This window comes from Penicillium taxi (genome assembly GCF_028828555.1).
Source record: "Penicillium taxi strain IBT 34144 chromosome Unknown utg000004l_segment0_segment0, whole genome shotgun sequence".
NCBI classification, from domain to species: domain Eukaryota; kingdom Fungi; phylum Ascomycota; class Eurotiomycetes; order Eurotiales; family Aspergillaceae; genus Penicillium; species Penicillium taxi.
The window spans coordinates 72,016-94,856 of record NW_026643206.1 but is presented as its reverse complement, the minus strand read 5'-3'; the positions used below and the strand labels follow the sequence as shown (position 1 = coordinate 94,856).

General features: G+C 43.2%; 6 protein-coding genes across 6 annotated transcripts; 2 read left to right on the top strand and 4 right to left on the bottom strand.

Annotated features, from left to right (window-relative positions):
* Window positions 1–633: 633 nt before the first annotated feature.
* N7495_004940 (uncharacterized protein) lies at window positions 634–1,212 on the bottom strand (the record flags this gene model as incomplete). The annotated part of the gene is made up of 1 exon (XM_057207591.1): window positions 634–1,212. One exon carries the CDS (start codon window positions 1,210–1,212, stop codon window positions 634–636), a length of 579 nt encoding a protein of 192 aa, XP_057061365.1.
* A 1,375-nt stretch (window positions 1,213–2,587) lies between these two features.
* Window positions 2,588–3,175, bottom strand: N7495_004939 (uncharacterized protein; the record flags this gene model as incomplete). The annotated part of the gene is made up of 3 exons (XM_057207590.1): window positions 2,588–2,764; window positions 2,796–2,993; window positions 3,092–3,175. 3 exons carry the CDS (start codon window positions 3,173–3,175, stop codon window positions 2,588–2,590), a joined length of 459 nt encoding a protein of 152 aa, XP_057061364.1.
* A 7,085-nt stretch (window positions 3,176–10,260) lies between these two features.
* N7495_004938 (uncharacterized protein) lies at window positions 10,261–14,932 on the bottom strand (the record flags this gene model as incomplete). Its single annotated transcript, XM_057207589.1, has 4 exons — window positions 10,261–11,005; window positions 11,078–11,635; window positions 11,693–14,676; window positions 14,726–14,932. The coding sequence occupies 4 exons, from the start codon at window positions 14,930–14,932 to the stop codon at window positions 10,261–10,263; spliced, it is 4,494 nt and encodes a 1,497-aa protein (XP_057061363.1).
* A 710-nt stretch (window positions 14,933–15,642) lies between these two features.
* Window positions 15,643–16,375, top strand: N7495_004937 (oxidase ustYa family protein; the record flags this gene model as incomplete). The annotated part of the gene is made up of 3 exons (XM_057207588.1): window positions 15,643–15,682; window positions 15,743–15,857; window positions 15,928–16,375. 3 exons carry the CDS (start codon window positions 15,643–15,645, stop codon window positions 16,373–16,375), a joined length of 603 nt encoding a protein of 200 aa, XP_057061362.1.
* Window positions 16,376–19,472: 3,097 nt separating this feature from the next.
* N7495_004936 (1-aminocyclopropane-1-carboxylate oxidase) lies at window positions 19,473–20,181 on the bottom strand (the record flags this gene model as incomplete). Its single annotated transcript, XM_057207587.1, has 3 exons — window positions 19,473–19,506; window positions 19,566–19,947; window positions 20,025–20,181. The coding sequence occupies 3 exons, from the start codon at window positions 20,179–20,181 to the stop codon at window positions 19,473–19,475; spliced, it is 573 nt and encodes a 190-aa protein (XP_057061361.1).
* Window positions 20,182–20,802: 621 nt separating this feature from the next.
* On the top strand, window positions 20,803–22,617 carry N7495_004935 (putative MFS transporter; the record flags this gene model as incomplete). Its single annotated transcript, XM_057207586.1, has 7 exons — window positions 20,803–20,986; window positions 21,036–21,061; window positions 21,098–21,425; window positions 21,471–21,850; window positions 21,937–21,987; window positions 22,025–22,404; window positions 22,458–22,617. The coding sequence occupies 7 exons, from the start codon at window positions 20,803–20,805 to the stop codon at window positions 22,615–22,617; spliced, it is 1,509 nt and encodes a 502-aa protein (XP_057061360.1).
* Between the last annotated feature and the right edge of the window lie 224 nt (window positions 22,618–22,841).

Below are 22,841 nucleotides of genomic sequence, written 5' to 3'. Positions count from 1 at the left end.
GTTCCTTGTTCTTGAGTAAGGGGCCGTGGCAAATGCTGATGATTGCTCAAAGGGCTAGACGCGCTGAACGGCGGGGAGGCTATAGTCGAGCTGATAGATGTGGAGATCGACGTGGAGGGATCCTTGTTATTGGGCGAGGGGCCGTAGTAAATGCTATAACAGAAGAGACTTCCTGATTGTTCTCCAGTTGAGCGTGGGCCCGGCCGGATGAAATATCTGAGTCACCTCCTGATGAGATCTCTTGTAGCCTCTCCTCATTAGCAGGCAAACTGCGGTTCAAAGATCGGAACTTGGCATCGTAAGCTCCTTCGTAGCGGCTTTGGCGGTATTAGCGACAACGATTTAAACAACAAAAGTATCCAGAAGGTTATGCGCTTACCATTGTATGCAGGAAGTATATTCCCCAGGCTGACGTGACTGGAACCATGTTTCCATGCAGTCCAAGTGGACAGTGCAAGAGCAGTTGCCACATTTCAAGGTGACAGGCTCTACCTGGTTTTCGCATAAGCAGATGCAGCATTCTACGCCTTCAGTTTCAGAAGCCTGGCTGAAAAGTCCCTCGCTAAAGCTTTTAAGCTCCAAGGTATGCGGGCCACCATAGTCATTCAGGATGGAAAGAGTGGCTAGAGCATTCTATGACACCTGCCAGGGTACTCGATTCTCCCGAAGCATATTGCCATCAACTGATCGAACAGAGCTCCGGGATGGCGCTGATACAGGAGTAGGGTAGACGAAAGAAAGACGTTCAAGGTCGGGAATTTGAACCTGGTCAGCGAGCTCCTCGCTGGTTGCGGATTGCCGAATTCTTCCCATCCCAATATTTTGTGTGGCTGTGAACTGTCGTAAAGGGTGGCCTTCTGCCCTAAGAGTCGAGGGCGATAAACTCTGAGATGTGCGTGCATTGAGCTGGTTCCGGACTGCCGCCTGATACCACTTTTGACTGACTTGATCGGCCTGGCGCTGCCGGTGCCATCTCGTGCAGAGAAATTCACTTGCAATATCGCGTAATATAGGTTGGAGGTTGGAGAGACTAAAAGGTCTCTCAGCCAAAGCGTGTAGCTTTTGACGACCCTCCTTCAACTTTTTCTGCTTTATAAAATTTTTGCACGATATTCCTGCATTTATAACTCCACAGCATTTATTTCCTTCTCCGCGGGGACCAGGTTCTAGCTCGCAGATTGATGAAGGATTCCATAAAAGCAAACGATTCATCGTGAACGCAATCTTGAATGATAATGGCACAATAGAAGTAAAAGAGGGTGATGAAGTAGGTATAGAGTAAATCAAGGGAAGAGATGTTTAGAGAACCAGACTACGGGCTGCAAACCGACTTTATAGTCAGTCAATGATCACACACCTCCGCTTGATGGATATGTGAGATAAGGAGGAATTAATGCTGGCCCAATAAACTAATGTACACGGAAACTATAGCATTGATCGAGGGGAAATTCACTTCAGTACCTTGGTGGGTACTCCTAGAATCCACCAGGCTAGCCCCGGGATTTTCGCTTTATCATCCCGCCTGAAAGCCTCTAGAAAGTAATAATGTCGTTCCCAGGAGCTTAATAGACTCTTCTAGGAGAAATTCATTATCACAGTTACTTGTAAGCTGCTCTATCATCTATATAATCTGTCAGACTTCCAATCTTATCATTTAGTGCATGTCGGTGAATCTGGATGTAGTAAAAGGATTAGGCTTTAACGGAAAGGATGGATACCACGTGGAAAGACTGGATGGGATAACTTTATCTTGTGTCTTCCGTAGTTTTAAGTAACATAGTTCCTAGGTCCTGGCAATCGGTTCCTAGGGGACGTTAGGCTCCTAGAGTCCATAAGGCCATTCCCGAGATATTATCATGGCATCCCAGGGACAATAAGCTCGCTCCCGGGAACTCTTATGAGCTTCCTAGGACATTTAGTCTGCCTTGGCGATGTTTATTCATTGTTTCCCCAGTTCTACCCGCCTGACCCACAACTATATGACAGACTAACTTTCACTATCACGATTGCGATACCAGGTGAGAGATATGGCGAGATATCACGGTTTAAAGGATTTTAGTTAGGATCGAGATCCAAGACCAATAAGGTGAGGTGAACTTATCTGCCTGCAGCCCATTACTTTAGTCTCGTTCCCGCCTTCTGTTTTCTTTCTCCCCAACTTAGAATTTCAGCAACGATTACTCTCCTCCATTCCCTTCGCTTTAGAGTATAGGCTTGTGACATTCACCACTATTCACCGCCTCTCTAAATAGTAAAAACATCATTAAAGTAGGATGGTAGCCCTGTATCTTGAATAGGAATGTTTGAAAAAGAATGTAGAGGGTGAGGTACGGTGCTAATGTCCTTAGTTCTTCAGATACATGTGATCAATTTCATACAGTAGTTAGCTTATTAAGTCATTTCGGGTCTTGTACTATATATAGAGGTAGATCCATGGATCAACTACTCCCTTCTAGTCTACTTAAACTATCACTATATCTTGATCTGACTCACTTCCAATTCGTGATAAAACCTGTACCGCTTCAGTTACTACTGCTCTCATACAATTCAACTCAGCCTCAAGGCCTCTTTCATGGGAGCTACTGGCCTAGAGCTGAGTCTGAAGCCGAGTAATTTCGATTTTTAAATTATGGCTCTCGCTTAGTGACCTCTCTAGATGGCTTCGAGTCTGATCAAGCTCAACCCCCAAATCGCAATTTATAGATTCTAAATCGCGGATCTGAGTTGTAAATGATACATTTCCCCTCTCATCCCCATATTGGGGCTGTTTTTGACTCATTAGCATTAGCAAGGACCTCAGGATCTTTTTCTCTCACCTCCTCTGCACTGCTTTTATGATCCGAAGGGGAAGTTTGTAATGTCTCTGGTGTTACAGCCTTAAGTGACCGACCGAGTTCCTCACATATAGACCGGTATAGGCGGATGTTCCCACCGCTGAGACTCGATTGCAACAGATGCTTGTTAGGTTCGGTGACAGACCAGGCGTATCCGTCCTCAGCCCGGGGTTAGAGACGGATCTGATTAGGAGTGACAACGAGACCAAGTCGCGAATCTGGTGATTGTCAGTTTTCCCCGAGGAATTGAATCATACTAGGGACTTACGGATATGCGCCGCTAAAGCTTCTCGGCATTTTTTCCTCTCTAATGCACGCTTTTCGTTGCTTGAGATAGCCATTATATCTATGAGATGAGTAGAAGACAACTATCTTTGTGACAGGACACGTAGGGCTCTGCTCTTATATGTTGAAGTTATAAAAAAATTCAATTTGGAAGAATAAGACATTATAGATCTCGGGAAAGTGCTGTGGAGAGGAGGTTGGATTCCCCGTCCACCTTGCCAAAGCTTTCATAACATTAAATGGATTGCCACTCCAGTCCCTAAATCCTTTCGTTGAATTTGAGTGTTGGTGGCCTGACTTTTCAACCCGTCATGGGGGATTCGCTCTGATTGTCGAATCAGAATTCCCTCGAATGGGCTAATATAGACATTTGACCAGTATAAGTGGTCATAACCTTTTTTTATTTTTAACCATTTTATATCAGATAAAGCAATAATATGATCAACATTCACCAACCTTGCAATTCATTTATTTATGTTCTACTCTCAGGTAATTGTTATACAGTGCTGCCGTTGATTCTTATTTAATATCACCACGTAACAACATATGGCGAATAATCTATGACACAATAAATGTACAAAATAACAATACATAGTAACAGGTGGGGAAAGCCAAAAAGTCATGGAGGAAGAAATAGATAAGGGTTTTGTTGGAACGAATATCAGCTGACATACCAAGATCATGTGATCTTGGCATGGCAGCTACTATATCTTCCTTCATCTGAGCATTTTAGAATGACACTTCACTTTTACCCAATATGCATACACCTATTATATACGTACAGAAACGATATCAATAGCTGTCTGCTTCGGTAATAACCTAGTCAACCGACAGGTTTAAAGTAAGAGAAACGTTGTAAAATTCCAAGAATCCTGGCGGCAATGGTTTAAATATGATTGGTGAGCCATCGCCATAAAATTCAGATGATCGAATGAGGGTAATTGACTAAATGTTGATAGATGTGTGGGTGGTTAAACGGGGTGGTTAAACGGAGAATTGGGTAAAGATCTAGCCCACATAAAATAGCTGTAATAGGCATAGCATGTTTTAAAAGAGGGTTCAAGAAAGAATCTCTGTGAAGTAACAAGAAAAGTGTAGTGTGATTGAAAATAGGGATTGGAGAATGTTATTCAAAGGGTATAGTGGTATAACTGTCGCTCGTTACTGAGAACAGTGCTCGAGTTCTTACTACAGTAAAAGGGAATTGGAGTTTACTGCAGTAGAAAGGAGTTGGTGAGCTTCAACAAACCACTACTCAACACCGTAGACAAACCACCAAGTGTAGTGGTCTCTACAGTACTGAATATTGTGGTTGTTGTGAAGTCTGCCTTTTCATTGATGAAAGAACTAGCTACTTATAGTATATGGGTGCCCCTCTGCCCTGGACGAATGTCAACATTCGTCCGAGACAGAAGAGACGGTGAAGACGGGACATTACTGTCGCGAATGCACATCGCTCAAGGGTGTCGTTTGCGATAAATGCATATCGTTCAAGGATGCCGTGATATACTAATCCAGTTCCGGAGTCGCTGTCTCGGCAGAAGCTTTTTCGGCCGAAATACTTTCCGTCTGTTGATGGCCTTGTTTCTCGGCTGTCGCAACAATAACTACATGAAAATCCCTTAACATAAACAGTCATTTAAACAATACCTAGGTGCAACACTTAGGTGGCTAGATATGCTCAGACCCAATTCAATCGGTGCAACCAACATATATTGATTTGAAGAATCCTCGCTAGAGTGATACTGGTATGGAAACATTTCAATACAAATATTTGTGGGAGTATACAGGCGGCGGGGTGGCGGGGTCGAACCTGCCACCCCGCCGCCTGTATACTCTATTTGTGGCTATGCAAGGTATCTGTGGCGGTATAAAAACTTTTTTCGATGACTGAATAATACCAGGTTTACAGTACAAAATTAATTAAAATACTACGATCTACTTACTCTCTGATGCAAGGTCTCGTCTACAAGTGGTTAAGTCAAAATCCATGTAAAATGGCCACTTTCATTGAATACTTGCTATGGCTGATAATTCTAAATCAGAGCAGTAGTTAGGAAAGCTACAACCTAGATTTTTATTTGATCTATGATCTATTCACTACCAATGCTGATACATCAAGTCACGTTTATTTTGGAGCTTGCACTTCGCCATAATTCACGGACTATGCAAGAAAACATCGATCATGAGGAAAACAATGGACTAGAAAAGTACACGTGATTTTGGAGCGGGTAAACCCCTTCTGTGCAGGTTCCCTTTTCTCTCCCAGAAGACCTAGCTATACACAAGGTTGATTATATTAGAGGATTGTGAATAACAACGTAGAGTAGGTCAGGTATTCTAAGGCAAAAAGGGGATAAACTATTTTACTGTACAGATGCTCGATTGGTGTAACGATTGATACTTACGCTTACCGTACCATTCCATTTGAGCCAAAAGATCATGCGCAAGCTCCATTTATATAACAACCCTATAAAGCAAGTTCCGGAGTATTGTCGGCCACGCTGTTACAATTGGAGCAAGTTCAGAAGCAACAAAGAAAAACGAACCACCTGGATAACCACCCTCACTTTAAAAACTACTGTTTATAAACAAGGCCACAAATTCTACGACTAACGCGGAATGGCGCGTCAAGTTATCCCTCCAAAGGCTAGTTTGGAATTATATTTACCAAACGAAGCAAACAGCGAACTTATTCACAGTTTGGAGTAAAATAAAAGCGGCCTGTGTATAATCCTAAACTTTCTAGCTTAGCCGATGATTGCTCGCCGGACATAAATGGCACGACTTTTAGCATGTGGGTGATTAAAGCCGACTTAACGTAAATTACGATATATAAGGGCTCGCATGATCATAAACCTTACAGAAGAGGTGAAATCCTCAAGATTAGCCTTTAAAGGCCAATGCTAAGCATTAGACATGTGCATGGGTTGGGTATGGGTCAAAATTCATACCCATACCCAACCCATCAGGGATAAGGTAAACCCATACCCATATGGGTATTTTTGATGCCTTAATGCCTGATTTTCGCCTCAACCTAAACTAAATTAGGGTAATTAGTGCCTTAGTGCCTAATTTTTGCCTCAATCTAGTACTAACTAGGTGACAAATATCACGTGAAATAAAAGTCTTGGCAAAAAGATGGGTTTATGGGCTGGGTGTGGGTTTTACTTCAAACCCATACCCAACCCATATGGGTTTTGGGTAAAATTTCTGACCCATACCCAGCCCATTGTGGGTTGGGTTGGGTTGGGTATGGGTTTACCCAACCCAATGAACATGTCTAGATGTTATCTATATACACGGAGCAGAAGTTGTCTAGGTATCCACGAAGAGCCTAGTTAATATATCTCTAGAAGGTGCTTAGTGCATTTGCCATACTAAATGGTGTCACTAGATATTCAAATAGGCTATATCTTATATAGAATACTGTCTTCCATTCATCTCCTTCTGCAATCCGTAACTTATTAAAGGCAGCGATGATATCGAGTTTGGTGAACCATTTTGCTTTTCCGATATTCTGTAGTGTCTTGTAGATCAGAGGCAGTGGGTAGCGGTCTTTCCTTGTGATCTTATTTAAGGCTTGGTAGTCTACACAGAACCATAGTCCTCCTCCTGGTTTTCGTACGAATAGTACTAGGGCTGTAGCCGGGGAATTACTAACACGAATAAATCCTTTATCGAGCTATTCGGTGAGAGTCTTGCGTAGTACGAGGAGTTCGTCCCTAGACATTTTATAGAGGGGGCCCTAGGGAACTTGCGGCTCTTTCCCATCTATAGGGTTCAGATCGATTAAGTGATCAACTCCGGTACCTCGTAGTGGTAGGAGTATATCTGCCTTAGAGCGATCGAACATATCTAAGAAGTCGTGATAATGCTCTGGCAGCTTTATATAAGGGTCTGTGGTGGTCTTTATAGCTAGAGCTTTGTTGATGTCTGCCATGCTTGCGGCGAAGATTTTGGTCGTTTTTCTGCGCTTCCTCTTCCTCGTCAGCAGCTGGAATGCGGCTATAGAGACCGGTGCTATGTCGTAGTCGCGGTCTAGTTCTGTTGCGCGGTTCTTTATCATGGTTCCTGAGGTAGTGATATAGCATCTAGAGTGTGGTGCGTCTAGTTATACATCCTGCTATATAAGCCATGGAAGACCTAGTATCATGTCGTATGATGCTAGATAGGGAATCACATAGAGGAAAACACGCTTCTGATGGTGGCCGTCTATATCCATGGATATGACAGCTACTTCTTTAATCTTGTCGTGTGAAGTTCCGTCAACACCCATAATGTTGCGGGATTTAATTGGTATACGCTGAAGGCCTTTTTCTAAGACGAAAGCCTGGTTGATGAGTCCGTACGAGAGGCACCTAGTATCTATAAGTATAGTTGCATAACATTCTTTATCTATTAAGGTAGACACTAGAAAGGGGGGTCCATCCATCGACTTCTCGAACTTCTTCCAGGCTTTAGTTATCTCTTCCGAGACCTTCTTGTGCTTCTGGCGGCGCTTTTTGCCAGAAGCTACTCTTTTCCCGAGTCGTCCGAGTCAGAGGAAGTCTCTTCATCAGAGGTTTCCACTTCCACTACCCTTGTATGACTCTTTTTCTTCTCCTGTGCTGGTGTAACGGGTTGATACCCGATGAAATGCTCAGTCTCTGGAGAGACTGCGCTCCTGGCATCTGTGTGGAGCCGAACGAGCTATAAGAACACCCGGTCCCCAGGACCCATTTCCCCCCCTTAGTTAATTCTTCTTGTTTACCAATCGGATCTTTACAGCGTACGAATTCCTGCATTCATCCCGTAACAGTAGGTATATGTGTATTGCGTGAAATCGTTAATGAAGACAAGAAAGTATCGATACCCGCCTAGAGAGGTAGGCATTAGACCACTAAGATCAGAGTTGATGAATTCAAATGGTTTCGTAGCTCTTTCCTAAGGATTTCGGTTGAACATAGCGTGCTGCTTTCCAGCCATACACGATGCACAACGAGATAGTTGTTTTGGTAATCGGATTTTGGTGATTATTGACACATCTTTGAGATTAAGGTGTCTAAGCCGTTGGTGCCAGATTGTGATTGGATGGTAGTTGTTGAATTTGGCATTAAATGCAGATGTGGGCAAATTGAGTTAGTAGAGATTCGACCGAATTTGGCTTATAGTAGCAAGAAGCTTTCTGTCGCGTCGTATCTTGTATTGGCCACTAGAAAAGATGACTTCTAGTCCCATATCGTCCAAGGAACGAACAGATATTAGGTTTATGCTAAGGTAAGGCACCCACCAGACTTCCTTTAGATCAATAGAAGCCAAGTTTATCCGAATATAGAGGATGCCGCTCCCGAGTGCTTTCATATATAACCTATCACCAATCGTGACCTAGCGTGGTTGGTGAAATCTTTTGAAATACATAAGGCTCGATTTTGTGTGGGTCATTATATGGCTTGCTCTAGAATCGAGTATCCATTCGTTTATGGATGATGCAGAGTGGATTGCCATATGCGCAAATCCGTCTTCTATGTAATTCGAATCTGACTAGGTGGCGGTTGAGATATACTTTCTGGAGCAGTTTGTACTTCTTCAGCTGAGTAGTTCGTGGCGCGTGGTATCTGAGATAGCCGTATTTTGTTTTGTTGGTCTTCTTCCTCTTGTTGTTTAAGATTTCGATAGTCTGCCTTAGTGTGACCTTTATGACCATAGTGATAGTAGTATATTATCTATCGATGTCGGTCGAAGTGTTGCCCTCGATGATGTGGTTCAGAGGACCTATATTGGTATCCTCTTCCTTGTTGCGATTGAAATAGTCTCCGAGGTCGGTTTTGAGTGATCAGTGCTATTCCAGATCTATTTACAGCGCCGACTAGTAGTTGGTTTTCAAAGTCGAGAAGCTGCTGTAGAGCGGTCTGGTAGTCGAGACTAGGAATCCGTTGGATGTGAGAGATTATGATTTCGAAATGTTTGGGAAGTGTGCTAAGTAATTTAGCGATTCTCTCTAGTTCGGAGAGCTCTGATCCAGTTCCGATCAGGCGTTGGTTGTAGGTATCAAGACGAGCGGACCATGTTTGAATTATGTCATTTTCTTTGAACGTTTCGTTACCAAGTTGTTGTCGTACAGCCCAGATGTTATAGTTATTTCTTCCTCCTAGTCGCCGTTCAAGTTCGAGCCACATATCTCGCGGGTCCCGACGTACAGCAGCGACAATACTATGAAAATCGCTATATATATGATTCCAAATCCATTATATTGCCTTTTCTCGAGCTTGCCGGTAGTCTTTAACATTCTGACCATAGTTCGTGATTTCAGCTGCTCGTGTTGTGGAGGGGATCTCGGGAATAGGTTCGGTGCCTTCGACAATGCCTAGTGCTCCCAGGCCCGTGAGTTAGACCTCGGCGTCTAGTCTCCAAGAGTGATAATTTGTTCGAATGAGTTTTGGATGTCCTGATTCACTATCCATAGTGAGCAAAGAGGGCTCATAACCTGTTGTAGCATGTGTATATTAATTGTCTATCTTGTTATATGTATGCTAGTCGCAACCCAGTCTTATATGTGTAGGTCTACCCCTCATACATGAGTAGTGCGTGTCAGGATGAAACACGGTGATATAGATGAGACAAGGTGACGTGACAATACCGTCAATACAGGGGATCCAACAGTATGTCAGCTGATATTCTTTCCAACAGCTAAATATGGTTTTAACTCTCTTGATAAATTAGATAGAGTACGGCTAGACAGCACAGTTAAATCAAGAATTTTCAGGCATGAAAATACAAGCTTTTTAATAAAAAAAACAACTAAACAAAGACTCTTAAACGAAGACGTGTTCACAAAAAAATTCAAATGAGAGTGACTAAACAAGAAAGTATAAGCGTTTAGATTGATATTCCGCCTTCGTTATACACGTTGACGATGCGTAGTTCCTCTTCCCCTTCTCTGATCCGGTACTCCTGGCAGTCGCCTGAGTGGAAATCTACACACTTCTACCACAATCTAGCAGACTACCGTAGCATTCGGAAAATCTAGTATCCTTCTCTCCCGTTTTGCAAATTCACTTTTATCAATAAATTCCATCTGAGTAATTTGATTTTTAGCCTTCTCTTTTAGCGCCTTGGTAAGACTTAAGGCTAAATCTCCAATGCCAACTAAAACCGCAACCTAGCAGAGGCTATCTTTGTCAGGGGCTATAATTTCACTGTCACAACCATGCTTGCCCTGCTCGGCCGTCCATAGACCTTTGAACCGCGATCCTACATGATTTATCAATTCCAATGGCGAGCCCTTTTCCACAAGTACACCTTCTTCCATAACCATGACCTGATCAAAGTCTTTGATCACATCAAGCAGATGACTAACCATAATCACAGTGTAACCTTCGAATTCCTGCGATATAATCTTCTGAATGGTTTTCTGCGTCTCCCGGTCTGTGCTACTACTGACCTCGTCAAGGATTAGGACACCACCACCACGTTGCGGCTGTCTTAAAGAAGATTTTAACTCCAAGTAATTTTCCCCAGCCTCAGCAATCAGTAGATGAGAACGAACTCGCCGACGCAAAACCGCTCTGGCAAGACTGAATAGCTGTTTCTGGCCTTGGCTTAATGCGTCGGCAGTGAGTCCGGCGTTAATACCTCCATGAATAGACACAGATGCCCAAATTTCTGTCATCTCGAGCACTTGCTGGCACTCATCTTCCCCGATTTCGTTGAATGGATCGAGGTTCTTTTTGAATGAAGTGCCATCAGGAAAAAATGTTGGATCCTGGGGTACTGCGATTATACGTTCGCGCAAAGTAGAGCGATCCATTCTCAGGAGGGAGACTTCATCGATGATCAAGTCGCCTTCACATATAGAAAGTGGATCTAAGAGGCGCAGAAGAAGGAGGACGATGGAAGACTTACCACTATCAATAAACATAAGTATCTAGATCAAGTCGTACCAATGTTTGAATGTCATATACAGGTTTCAAACTCACCTTCCTGTTCTTCCGCAAATTGCTACCTTCTGGCCAGCTTCGATTGTGAATGTGAGGTCCCGTAGAGCAAGATTTTCCGATTTTGCCACATCTGCAGCCAGCTCTGCACCACAGTATGATGCAGAAATCTTTTGGACTTCAATTCTGCCTTTCTCTGGCCATAAAGCTGGTGGGCGAATATCCTCACCAGGTAGATCTTCTGGAAGAGTTTGCTCACTGAAAGATTTCAAACGAGAAACGGCGCCTATTGAAGTTTCCAACAAAGTATACATTTGCACAAGACTCGACAGAGTCTTACCTAGGCTCATGATTGACACCATACTCGCACCTGTAAAGCCAGTGCTCGGGCGAAGTTGCGTAGCAAGAACAACTACTAGCAATGCAATTACTGCCACTACAGTGCCAAGTACAAAAGCAAGACATCGCTGTATCATGCTTAGTAGATAAGCAGGGCGCTGCGACGTGTCGAGTAGGTCATTATTAGCAGAAATGAAATTTTCCGTCCAATCAAAGGCTCTAATAGTAGCCAAACCCTTAATTGTATCAAGAAAATGGGTACTAAATCCCAAAAAAATTAGCAACTGACTTCATTACTCTGACCAGTGTAGATCTTACTAGAGCGGACTCTTGGCCTCCAAGTCTAAGAGTCGGATTTGACGGGACGTGCAAAGGTAGAATCTCTGAACCATATAGAGAATCAAGATGACGAAGGGATAAGTAGTGATGATATATGGAGATGGCGTTGCAGCAACTGCAGCTCCTCCTATGGTAATCCAAGTCTGCAAGGATGTATTGATTAAGGCCTGTGGAAGCTCCCCGTCGAGAAGTGTCATATCTTGGGAGAATAAATTGATCACGGTTCCGGTTTCAGTTTGAGAAAAGAATCTTAGCGGCGCGGAAACAACTGTACGCAAAGCAGTCTCATGTAGACGGAACCCGGAGTTGCGAATAATCAATATCAAGCCAATCAGTGCCTCTCCTAGTATTGCAGTCAAGGCCAGGACTTGGAAGAGGGCATATATACCAATGTAGAGAGATCTGGGTCTGTTGAAAGAGTCTGAGCTCCAATAGCTTAACCATATCATAGGGAAGTTGAAGAGGAACCCGCAAATTATACTTAAAAAGAGGAATGCAGTCAGCCAGAAAGCACCGATATTTCGGCCATAGTGTGAAAAAACGGTCAAGTCGCCCATAGCTCTGTTTGATGCACCGATTTGGGGTTCAGCCATGGATGACTCCTCGCTTTTGGCACTAAAGAGAGGTGATTCTGCTTGAATTTGAACTTCGGTCTCGATTTTGGAATGTCTAACGGCTGTTGAACTAGGAATGTGGTGGACATCAGCTCGGATGCCAAGACCAAAGACATATTGCTGATTTGCGACAAGTTCATGAAAGCGACCTTGCTCCACAACTGTGCCATTACTTCCGAGTACAACTATATGATCAGCAAATGGAAGGTACTTGACGGCATGCGTGCTAAGAAGAACAACCGTCTCTCTTCCTTTAAGTAAGCCCGAGGGGCCAAACACATTATAGAATATTTGCTCTTCGGTCTTGGCGTCTAAACCACCGAGGACATCATCAAGCACAAGCAAGTCACATTGCATATATAATGCTCTTGCAAGGGCAATACGCTTTTTCTGTCCACCACTCAGGGCAAGGCCATCACTACCAACTTTCGTTTTATCTTTCTTCGGAAAAAGAAGTAGATCTTCAGATAGCATTGTCGCTTTAAGAGACATCACATATCGGTCCTCATCAAAAGTTGAGAATGCTGTTATGATTTCCCTGATACTTTGATTAGGAAGGAACGGAAGCTGGTCGCAGTATCCAACGTGGCGAGACCTGCTACGTATCAAGATTTCGCCAGAGGAAATTGGAGTTTCTCCCAAAAATGCTTTGCACAAAGTTGACTTGCCAGAGGCGACAGGACCGATGACTATCGTCAGCCCTTTAGATATAGAGATATTGATATTTCTTAGCGCCAACCTCCCTTCTTTCCATCCAAAGTTTGCGTTTCTGATCTCCACACCAGATGGTGACTTCTCAGTTGCATGCTCTTTTTTAGGTGATTTATCAGGCCTGATAAACTGGCGGGTATCACTTCTTAGCTCTTTCATAATAAACTGCTGTATTCTTGTTAGGCATGAGAGCGCCACAAGCACATGAGGGGCAATTTGGAATAACATAGATAGTGGAGATAAGAGCAGCTGGAGATAAGAGAGTGAGGTAAAGATGGATGTGGCATTGAGTTGTCGAGACGTGAGTGCAAATGCAAAGACTGGACCCAGAAGGACCGGCGTGAATCCGATCCCTATAGAGCACACAAGAAAGACCCGAAACTTGCCACCGGCCTTCAACTCATCAATACGCAAGCTTTGGGTACTATTTTCAACAGCCTTGGTGAGCCCAGATATTTTTAAATGCTTCATATTTCCAATAATGTTTGCTGTGTGTCCAACTCGCTTCTGAATAGCCTGCATCCAAGCTGCCTGTTTTGGGCCTATCAAACGCATCAGAATACTCGAGCAGATGATACAGGCGAAGACGACAACTAGCGGCGCGGCAAAGGCTGCACCAAGCTGACGATGAAGCAGAAAGCAGACGATAGCTATTTGGACTAGGTTTGCCCAGAATTCGTGGAGTTGCATAAAACCCATTTGAACCCGTTCAACATCGGCACTCATTAGGGTAATAGCTGCAGAGTCTTCTGAAGCAGAAATAGGCCCTCGAATGGTCTGTTGATATATTGCCGAAATCAAACATGCCCGGGTCATAAATAAAGCTCGTTCATGTGAATACCAATATAGAGCAGTGGCGATTGGTATTCCTGTGTACACCAGGATGGTGGCACCAATCAATCCATAGCCTTTATTGGTAGTCAGTCGAGTGTCAGTTTCTTCGAGAAATCGTAAGATGGCCTCTATAAGAAACGGCTGGCAAAGTGTGAATCCTATGAGGACAATACGAGGAGCAACAGGCAGCAAGAAAGGAATGAATAGTGTGCGAGCAAGGGCTTTGGTCAAGCCGTGTCTTTCGTCTTGAAAGTTATGGCCCTTGCTATGCTGGGAAAAAGAGGCTTGCACGCGCTCCACAGATATACTGCTGTCAATGGGGAAAAGGTCGGATACATTCAACACCTTCTGAAAACCTAACTTGAAAAGCGGGCCAAGCCACAGGAAACTACCAAGCCCGTATAGCCCAGCAGTCTCTTCAGGACTATGTTCTCTCCAGTCCCACTTTAGCCAAATGCGTCGTTGCAGTGATTCCAGCAAGAACAAGACTGCTTTAACAGCTATGGCTGCAGTGAACAGTCTTAAGTATGTGATCTCAGGAATGGCATGGTACAAAAGCCACATCGTTCGTACTTGAGCGATATCGAACAAGACAGTCAATGAGAGAAACGCACTGAGTAGAATAGAAGGGCGAGGCGAGCGAGAATGCTCCATAAAACTTAAGATGGATATGAAAATTGCTGCAATAAAGCTGAGCACATTTGCTGTAATTGATAATGACGGCAGCTCGAAGGACTGGGAGCAGCTAAGAATGAGGATAGCCAGCTGCAAAATCGTGTAAACTGCTGCTGCCACCTTCCCGAACTCATGTTATATTAGTTTTGAGAAGTTTATGAAAGAAGGGAGGACAGACAAGCTTGATAAATTGGAACGAGACACCATCCACAAGTTTGACGTGAAGAGCGAGGAAGATGATCCTGGGCACTGAAATTCCAATGAACACAGCCGAGGGCAGTATCGATAGAATGATCTTTTCGAACTTGAGGGTGAAGTCAAAGTCACTCCGACAACCCTGAACGACAGGGCCAAAGGAGGCATCATCAACACACAATATTGCCATGTCGATGGACATATGATCCGAACGGTTTTTATATGTCTATCGATACAATGGACATTCAAGATCAAGATAGGGAATCAACGATTTATATAAACTACACGTACGGCAACATGAATTGAAAGGTTGAAATTGTTTCCAGGTTTATTCTAAGATTGAGTGTTGAGACTATCGGTAATTCGTGGGAGATAACTAGCACTAGATCAGGATTAGTATGTGAATGGCGCTGCCTAACTACCGGGGGTTTGCAACCTTAGAATGTAACCAAACTAAGTACCAAATATTTATTTCTCAAATTTGCAATGCTACTTGACACCTCTATCTAGACAAGTCACTTTCTGCCGCCATGAGAGATATTCCTTACTATTCCAAGCATACTGTCACTCCACCAGGACTTATCTTCTCCACAATCTTACATTATCTTCAGTGCTGGCTCGCGCACCTCATCGCATAAATTAATATGTCGGCCCCCGGACTATATGTCGCTAGAAATATTGATCAAATTCCATTCTCCTGAATTGCAATTTACAATAATGAAAAGAAATCGGGGTTACTCTCGGACGGGCACAGGGGATGAATTTAACGAGGGTGATGGGATCTCCGAGCTGCAAGAGATGGGCACATTTGATCACAGGTTTCGTCTCGCATGGAACTTGATCAGCATGTTGATGTTTTTATCGGGATTAGTCATGATACTAGTCGCTAAGGATAGGAAAATGTCCGACAAAGAGTGCGCTGCACAACTCAGCGTCTGGTGTGCGTAACTGGACATCCCCTCTCTCATTCTAATATGACTTCCTGTTGATCTCCCCGAAGCACCTTTGCTTGAAGCAGTTGAGTATGAGGAGCACGACTGGGTCAGCATCTTCGCCACTCAAAATTCTGGCTTCACGGGAACTCCCTCAAAGGAGATGGAGGATAAATGGAAACAGTTGGTCAATGGTATGATCGAATATTTTCTCCGAAATCTATAAACTGACTTGAGCATTTACATTACCTAGTGTCGTCGTTCCACCCGAGCGCCTTCCGTCGTTAAATCGCAGCGCCAACCAGCAATTTGTACATGTGTCTTCAACATCCTCTTTCCAAGGCTACGTCGCTGGCATCGAGGTGTTCCATCATCTTCACTGCCTCAATGTTTTGCGGCAGTACATCTGGCGGGATTCTTACGCCGACGATCTCCTCCCCATCCTATTCAAGAACCGTTCGTCTCTTATTGTAAGTGCCCATGTGGACCATTGTATTGAGACAATTAGGCTTGCCTTAATGTGTAATGCCGATGTTACACCATACCTTCTTTACGAGAAGGAGGCAGAACCTGGCTCGGATGTACCAGCTAGGGAGGATTTCCAGGCATTCCACAAATGCAAGAACTTTGATCGTCTGCTGGATTGGGTCAATACGAACGGGGTTGTTGTGCCATGGCGTCAAAAGAACCATCCGAACTAGTATTTTGTCTCTTGAATGATAAGGAATGCAATGGGGATAGGATCTAGAATTATTTCCCTCGGCATGGGATTTCGTCAACTCGCTGTGTTTATAAATAGGTTCTAGAAGCTGATAAACACTAGTTAGACTAGCTCACTCTAGGACCTTTAGATAAGCAATCCTTTCTCGGGCCGATTCCACTTCCCGCCATAGCATCTTCTCAGCCATTGGTGCCCACTCAGTCCTCTCCATATTATCACGCCTATCATTCCCTTTTCCATCCACTATGAAAACTCCCTTTGCACAAAAGATAGTCCTTTTGATGCGATTTCTCTCGATTAATTTGGTCAAAAGATAAAAGTGAGTTCTTTGTCGGCGATCCGGCAAAACTTCAATTTTGAACTCCGGAGAGACTGGGCCATTTCCAATTCGGGCCTCTTACGAGTTGAATTAAGCCAGATGCAACGCCTCCCACTAAGGTAAACCCATACCCATACCCAACCCAACCCACGTGGGTATGGGTTGGGTATGGGTCCCATATAGGTATTTTTGATGCCTTAATGCCTGATTTTCGCCTCAACCTAAACTAAATTAGGGTAATTAGTGCCTTAGTGCCTAATTTTTGCCTTAATCTAGTACTAACTAGGTGACAAATATCACGTGAAATAAAAGTCTTGGCAAAAAGATGGGTTTATGGGCTGGGTGTGGGTTTTACTTCAAACCCATACCCAACCCATATGGGTTTTGGGTAAAATTTCTGACCCATACCCAGCCCATTGTGGGTTGGGTTGGGTTGGGTATGGGTTTACCCAACCCAATGAACATGTCTAGACCCACCAACCGCATACCTCACGATTCCACCCCGAATTGTTTACGTTCTTCAAGGATTTTGTAAACAGCATGTGCCTAGCTAGTTCTGAATTCAAGATTAGCTTTAGCCCTTCACATCTTGCATATCCATAAGATCATAGTATTTCCTATACTTTTGCATTCCAACCAAGACAGCAGAAGAGATATCAGGACTAAGCCCTGTAAAGTCGCCTTCAAAAGAAGCTGCTTCTATAAGGAGGTCATGCAATTCATAGTAAATAGGAATTACTAGATTTATATGAGGTTGCCGCTGAGAGATAAGTTGGGTAAACTCATAGAATCTTGAAAGAACCATGGCAAGATCACGAAGATTAGACCAATCATCATTTGAAAATGGTATCAGCTGATTCTGAACATTATTCCAATGTTTAATCTGCTCTTGAGCAAGGATAGCATCTTGAATCATAAGATATGTCGAGTTCCAACGTGTCTCGATATCATACCTAGAACTATAAGTATATATAAGAAAGATAGAAAGGAATCTTGCTTACCGAATGAGCTTATCAGGTAATCCATGCGTCTGACAAATGATTTGCCACTGCTGCTGTCTTTAAGGACTTCCAGATACCTAAAGGGCTAAGATTCGTACACGAGCTAGCGCAGAATGCCCAGCTGGTAGGCTCTTATGGTCCTTTAGGATACCACAGGCATCTAAAGAAGATTGATAATCGCCAGATTTCAACTCTGATAGAATCTTTTGGACAATGAGATTCAGAATATGCGCCAGGCATCTAATATAGCTATCAAGACCTATCTTAAGTAAGTTTAAATAATTAAAGAGAGAGAGAGAGAGAGAGATGAAGAGAATCTCACCTTGAAACTATAGTGTAGCTAGATTTAACCCTTGAAGATTGAAGTAGAGCTCTTTAATTAGGGCACTATTATTTGTTGCATTATCAGCAGTAATAGTAAGTAGCTTGGACTCAAGTTGTAGCTCCTGAAGAGATATTTGAAGCTGGCTTGCCATATTCTCTCCAGTATGTGCTCCAATAAGCTCTATAAAATCAAGAATCCTCTCACGGTACTCAAAATCAGGGGTTATCCAATGTCCAATAACCCCTAAAATACCTTTTTGATTCTTGGATGTCCATATATCTAAAGAAAAAGCAATTGTTGAACATGTTTCCGCGAGCTCACTGACCAAATAGGCACGATACTGAGTAAACTCCATATTGATTCGTCGAGAGACTGTGCGAGCAGACGTAAAAGGTAGAGGGGTATTTAGTAATTCCTAGAATAATCAAAGTTAGTAAGAGAGAGAGAGAGAGAGAGAGAGAGAGAGAGAGAGAGAGCTTACCCTGAAGATTTGCTGGAATGCTGTAGACTGAAGAGCAGTGAAAGGGATATTCTCCAAGACTATCCATCGAAGCAAATTCTCCTCTAATGCCTCTAACATAGATTGACTAGTTTTTGTCCGAAACATAGAAACAATAGATGCTTGCTGAGTTACTGATGATATCATTGATCCATGTTTTTTCATCAGATGCGTTTTCATATTAGAAGTTGATGTATCTCTCTGGGAATCCAAGATCTTCCATTCTCCACAATGAATACATACAATCTCTCGGTCCTGTAACGGCCCTTTGCCCCGTTTAGGATGCCAGAACTTCCCTGGAAGATTGCGGATTGTAAATTGACTCCAAAGGGCTTGGTTTTTGGATTTTGGTGTCTTGGGCAAAGAAGAGTCTAAAGGAGTAGACACTATAGAAGAGGTTGTTTCAGGGAGTTGACTCGCTGAATCATTCGGAGAGATAGATTCATCTTCATCTTCATCTTCATCTAATGGGGAGTGATAACATGGTTGCTTTTTGATACGATCACTAGGATCAGCTTCCTCATCACTACCATCATTTAGAACAAGGTAATCCTGTCGTGGAGCGCGTTTAGGGCGTGGTAGGAGACTCATTCTATCAATGAATGGATAACTATTTAGATATCAAATTAGGGACTTCGGATGATAAGTTTCTATCGTAGTATCGTATGATTTATTTAGGCGGTGGCATAATATCACGGATATCCGTAATCCGTATCCGTAACCGTAGAATTTCTACGGTTACGGTTACGGATAGAAGCTCTCGACTACGGTTACGGATACGAATAATCCAAAATCTTACGGATATGTATCCGTGCCGACCTCTGCAGCAGAGTAAGACTTCCCATGTCCGAGTAACTATATATCAACAAATCATAGTTAGCAAGAAACAACTTCCAGTTTTTTTTTTGAAAAAATAACATTGAGCAATACCCTTTAAGCCAAACATTCTGCAGCTTTTTGTTCTCTTCTTCGCTTCTGGCGTAGTACTTCATATAACGAAGATGATCGCCACTTGCAGCAGTATACCGGTGCTTCTCGACAAACCATTCCTCGTCTTCAAGTCCGAGTGCAAGGGCAAAGATGATCAAGAGCTTTCGCACGATTTGATCATGGATCTGCTTTGAAAATTTCTCAATGGCTTGCAGATTTTGCTTGACAATTTCGGGGTGCTTCCTATTTGCATATTCGGGGATAAACTTTGGGATATTGTAGATCTCAAAGTTGTCTTTGATTCCAGGTATGAGAGTTCTGGTACCAGCCGGCTTCCAGCCATTGTAATCACCTTCTTCAAGAGCTGCTCGGTACTTTAGCTTTTCTTCATTTGGAAGTAGCAGAACAGAATTTGCAAGAGCGAATTGAGTGTCAACCTCCTCCCTGGTGATCCCATGGTTTTTGACATAGAAAAACCCTAATTCTTACATTTAGCAACATTTTGACGAATTAATGGATAGCAACTAGGTTTTAGGTCTGATATATGCAACATACCAACGTCGTCAATCGCTCTTATAAAATCTGCTACAAGCTCTTGTTTACCTCCTGGACGATCGAATTTTGAAAGATCCAATGTTCTCAGATCCGCCCAATCCAGACACTCTGAAGTTTCTGGTACCTGAACATAATCCAAGTTTTCTGTGCTCGTCATCGTGTAGAGTATAAGGTAGACTACCGTGAATGGACCTAGGTATTGTTGCGACAGTTGGGCAAACCCTACATTTGATAGCCCATGATCTATATGGTTGCATACTTATACTTAGGCATAAGAATCCTGCGCGTATCTAGCGTCCATGGATAATTGCTCATCCCAATCTACTATGATGCCATATATAGGCCTTGATGCCGTTCGCTCAAATAGGCGACCTCACCAACATCATCCCACTTTATTGCCGACCTTGAAATAATTAGCTTGAAGGATTCGGAATCTTGGGAATTGAATCCTCACGCGCCTACGACTCCCTTTCGCCATAGTGGCAAGGCTGTTGATTACAAATCTTCTCAAGCCGGAGTAGTTAGCTCCGTCTCGGCATCAATGTTGTCATCTTGGAGCAGTTTTGCGCAAAATTGATATTCCACTAGCTTGGTTAACAGTGAATCTTATCCAAATTAATTGGTACTTTGTGCATATATATGCCCTGGTTAAAAACTTTGTGATCTTTTCGGTTTGTACATGATACACCTGGGTAATTTGTACGACAAGGCAACTTCGGTTCCTGAATTTTTTTCAGCGCACCCAGGTTAATTCTGCGATACAGGTTGACTAGTTGAGATGTCACAGGGAGGCCTTCATTCAAGTGCTCCGGCGGGGGTTGATCAAGATCTTGTGGAGAAAGGCGATGTTTTGGTTGATGCATTCGACAAAATTGGAGAGAATGCAAGACCAACCGACCCTGTTATTGAGAGAAAAGTTCTAAGGAAGATAGATCTTTTTCTCATGCCAGCAATGATGATTGGTATTTATCCACTAATAACCTAATTTGATCTGAAGCTCATACGAAATAGGGTACGGAATGGTCTACTATGACAAAGTGAGCTTTTCCAGTTTCTTCAAAAGTTAAAAATAGCAAGACCACCAAACATTAACTAACAGATCATCTTGCATGAAGGCTCTCCTTGGAAATGCAGCTATTTTCGGCATGACGACCGATCTTCACCTCTCCGTTACTAATACGACAGTCAGCCCATCTACAACAGATACATCCAGGTTGAGTTGGGCAACTTCTTTGTTTTATTTTGGTCAATTGGCTGGGTCCTACCCGATGACATACGCTCTGCAACATTTCAATATAAGATACGTGCTTGGCCCCGTGGTCATGATCTGGGCTATAATCTGTGCAAGCACTGCAGGAGTTACTACTTGGCGGGGTCTCTTTGCACAAAGATTCTTTCTGGGTAGGTAAAAATCAAAATTCTTTGTTTCTATTTTAATCATATCAGGTTTTACCGAGTCTATCATTCCCACTTGTTTTATGGTAACTGTCAGCGGATTCTACACCCAGTCAGAACAGGCCCTACGCCAGAGTTGGTGGTGGTCCGGAACTGGTTGGTTTACGATTATAGGTGGTGCCATTAGTTACGGTTTTGCCCAGATAGAGGGGTCTCTGCATCCGTGGCAATATGTCTTTATTTTCGCCGGAACCTTGACATTCCTCTTTGGTTTCTGGTGCTTCTTCCTCCCGAACTCACCGGCCAATGCGTGGTTTCTGACAGCGGAGGAACGAATTGTGGCTGTCGAGAGGCTTCGGGCTGGACAAACAGGATTAAATAACCAAAAAATCAAGTTCCATCAGATCAAGGAAGCACTACTAGACATTAAAGTATGGCTAGTAGCTGTGGCAATGGCTTCTGCGTGAGTTTTTTTATTTATTTATTATGAATGCATGGACACTTACATTGTCGACAGATACACTGTCAATGGGGCAGTATCCGGTTTTGGGCCTTTGATTGTATCGACGTTCGGTTATTCAACTCTTGACAGTATTCTCTTTCAGTTCCCTTTGGGAGGTCTGTCTGGTGTTGGAATTGTGTTTACCGGCTGGCTATGCTCGCGATACCGCAATATTCGAATTATAAGTTTGCTTATATGCTGTCTTCCTGTCATCGCAGGTTTTGCTATGATTTGGAAATCAACCTGGGGCCATAAACCAGTCACTCCAGTTGTTGGATATTCACTACTGGGATTTTTTGGACCAGTAGTCGGGCTTATTATCTCACTTGGGGCAAGTAACGTTGCCGGCGACACCAAAAGAAGCTTTACAGCTTCTGCTGTCTTTGTTGCATACTGCGTTGGCAATATCATTGGTCCGCAGTTGATTCGCTCTCAAACAAAGTCCCAGCACTACCCAGAGCTTTGGACTGGTCTGATTATTTGGTACGAACTTTGGCATACACATGGATTGGGCACTAGTTACTAACTTATCGCAGTTATTGTATTACAATCTTATCTGCTTCTGCACTCTACTTCTTGTTGGCAAGAGAAAACAAGAGAAGAGACGCATTGAATCTAGATGAGAATGAGCGCGAGCGACTGGGATTTCAGGATTTGACTGACAAGGAAAACTTTCACTTCAGATATGAATATTAGATAATATAGCGTCGGGAAAGAAGTCAAAAAGCAAGCCCTTTTTGTTTATTACTATTTTGGCATGTATAGATTCTGCTAATACGTAGTAATCCAACCCAATTTTCAGAAATTCAATAGCCTTGGTGGTTCAAGTGCTAGATTGCAACGGAGTCTCTACTTAAGGTCTTCAAGATTTCACCACAGGAAAGGCTTGATCAGGAAATAGGGGATCAAAGCAAATACTA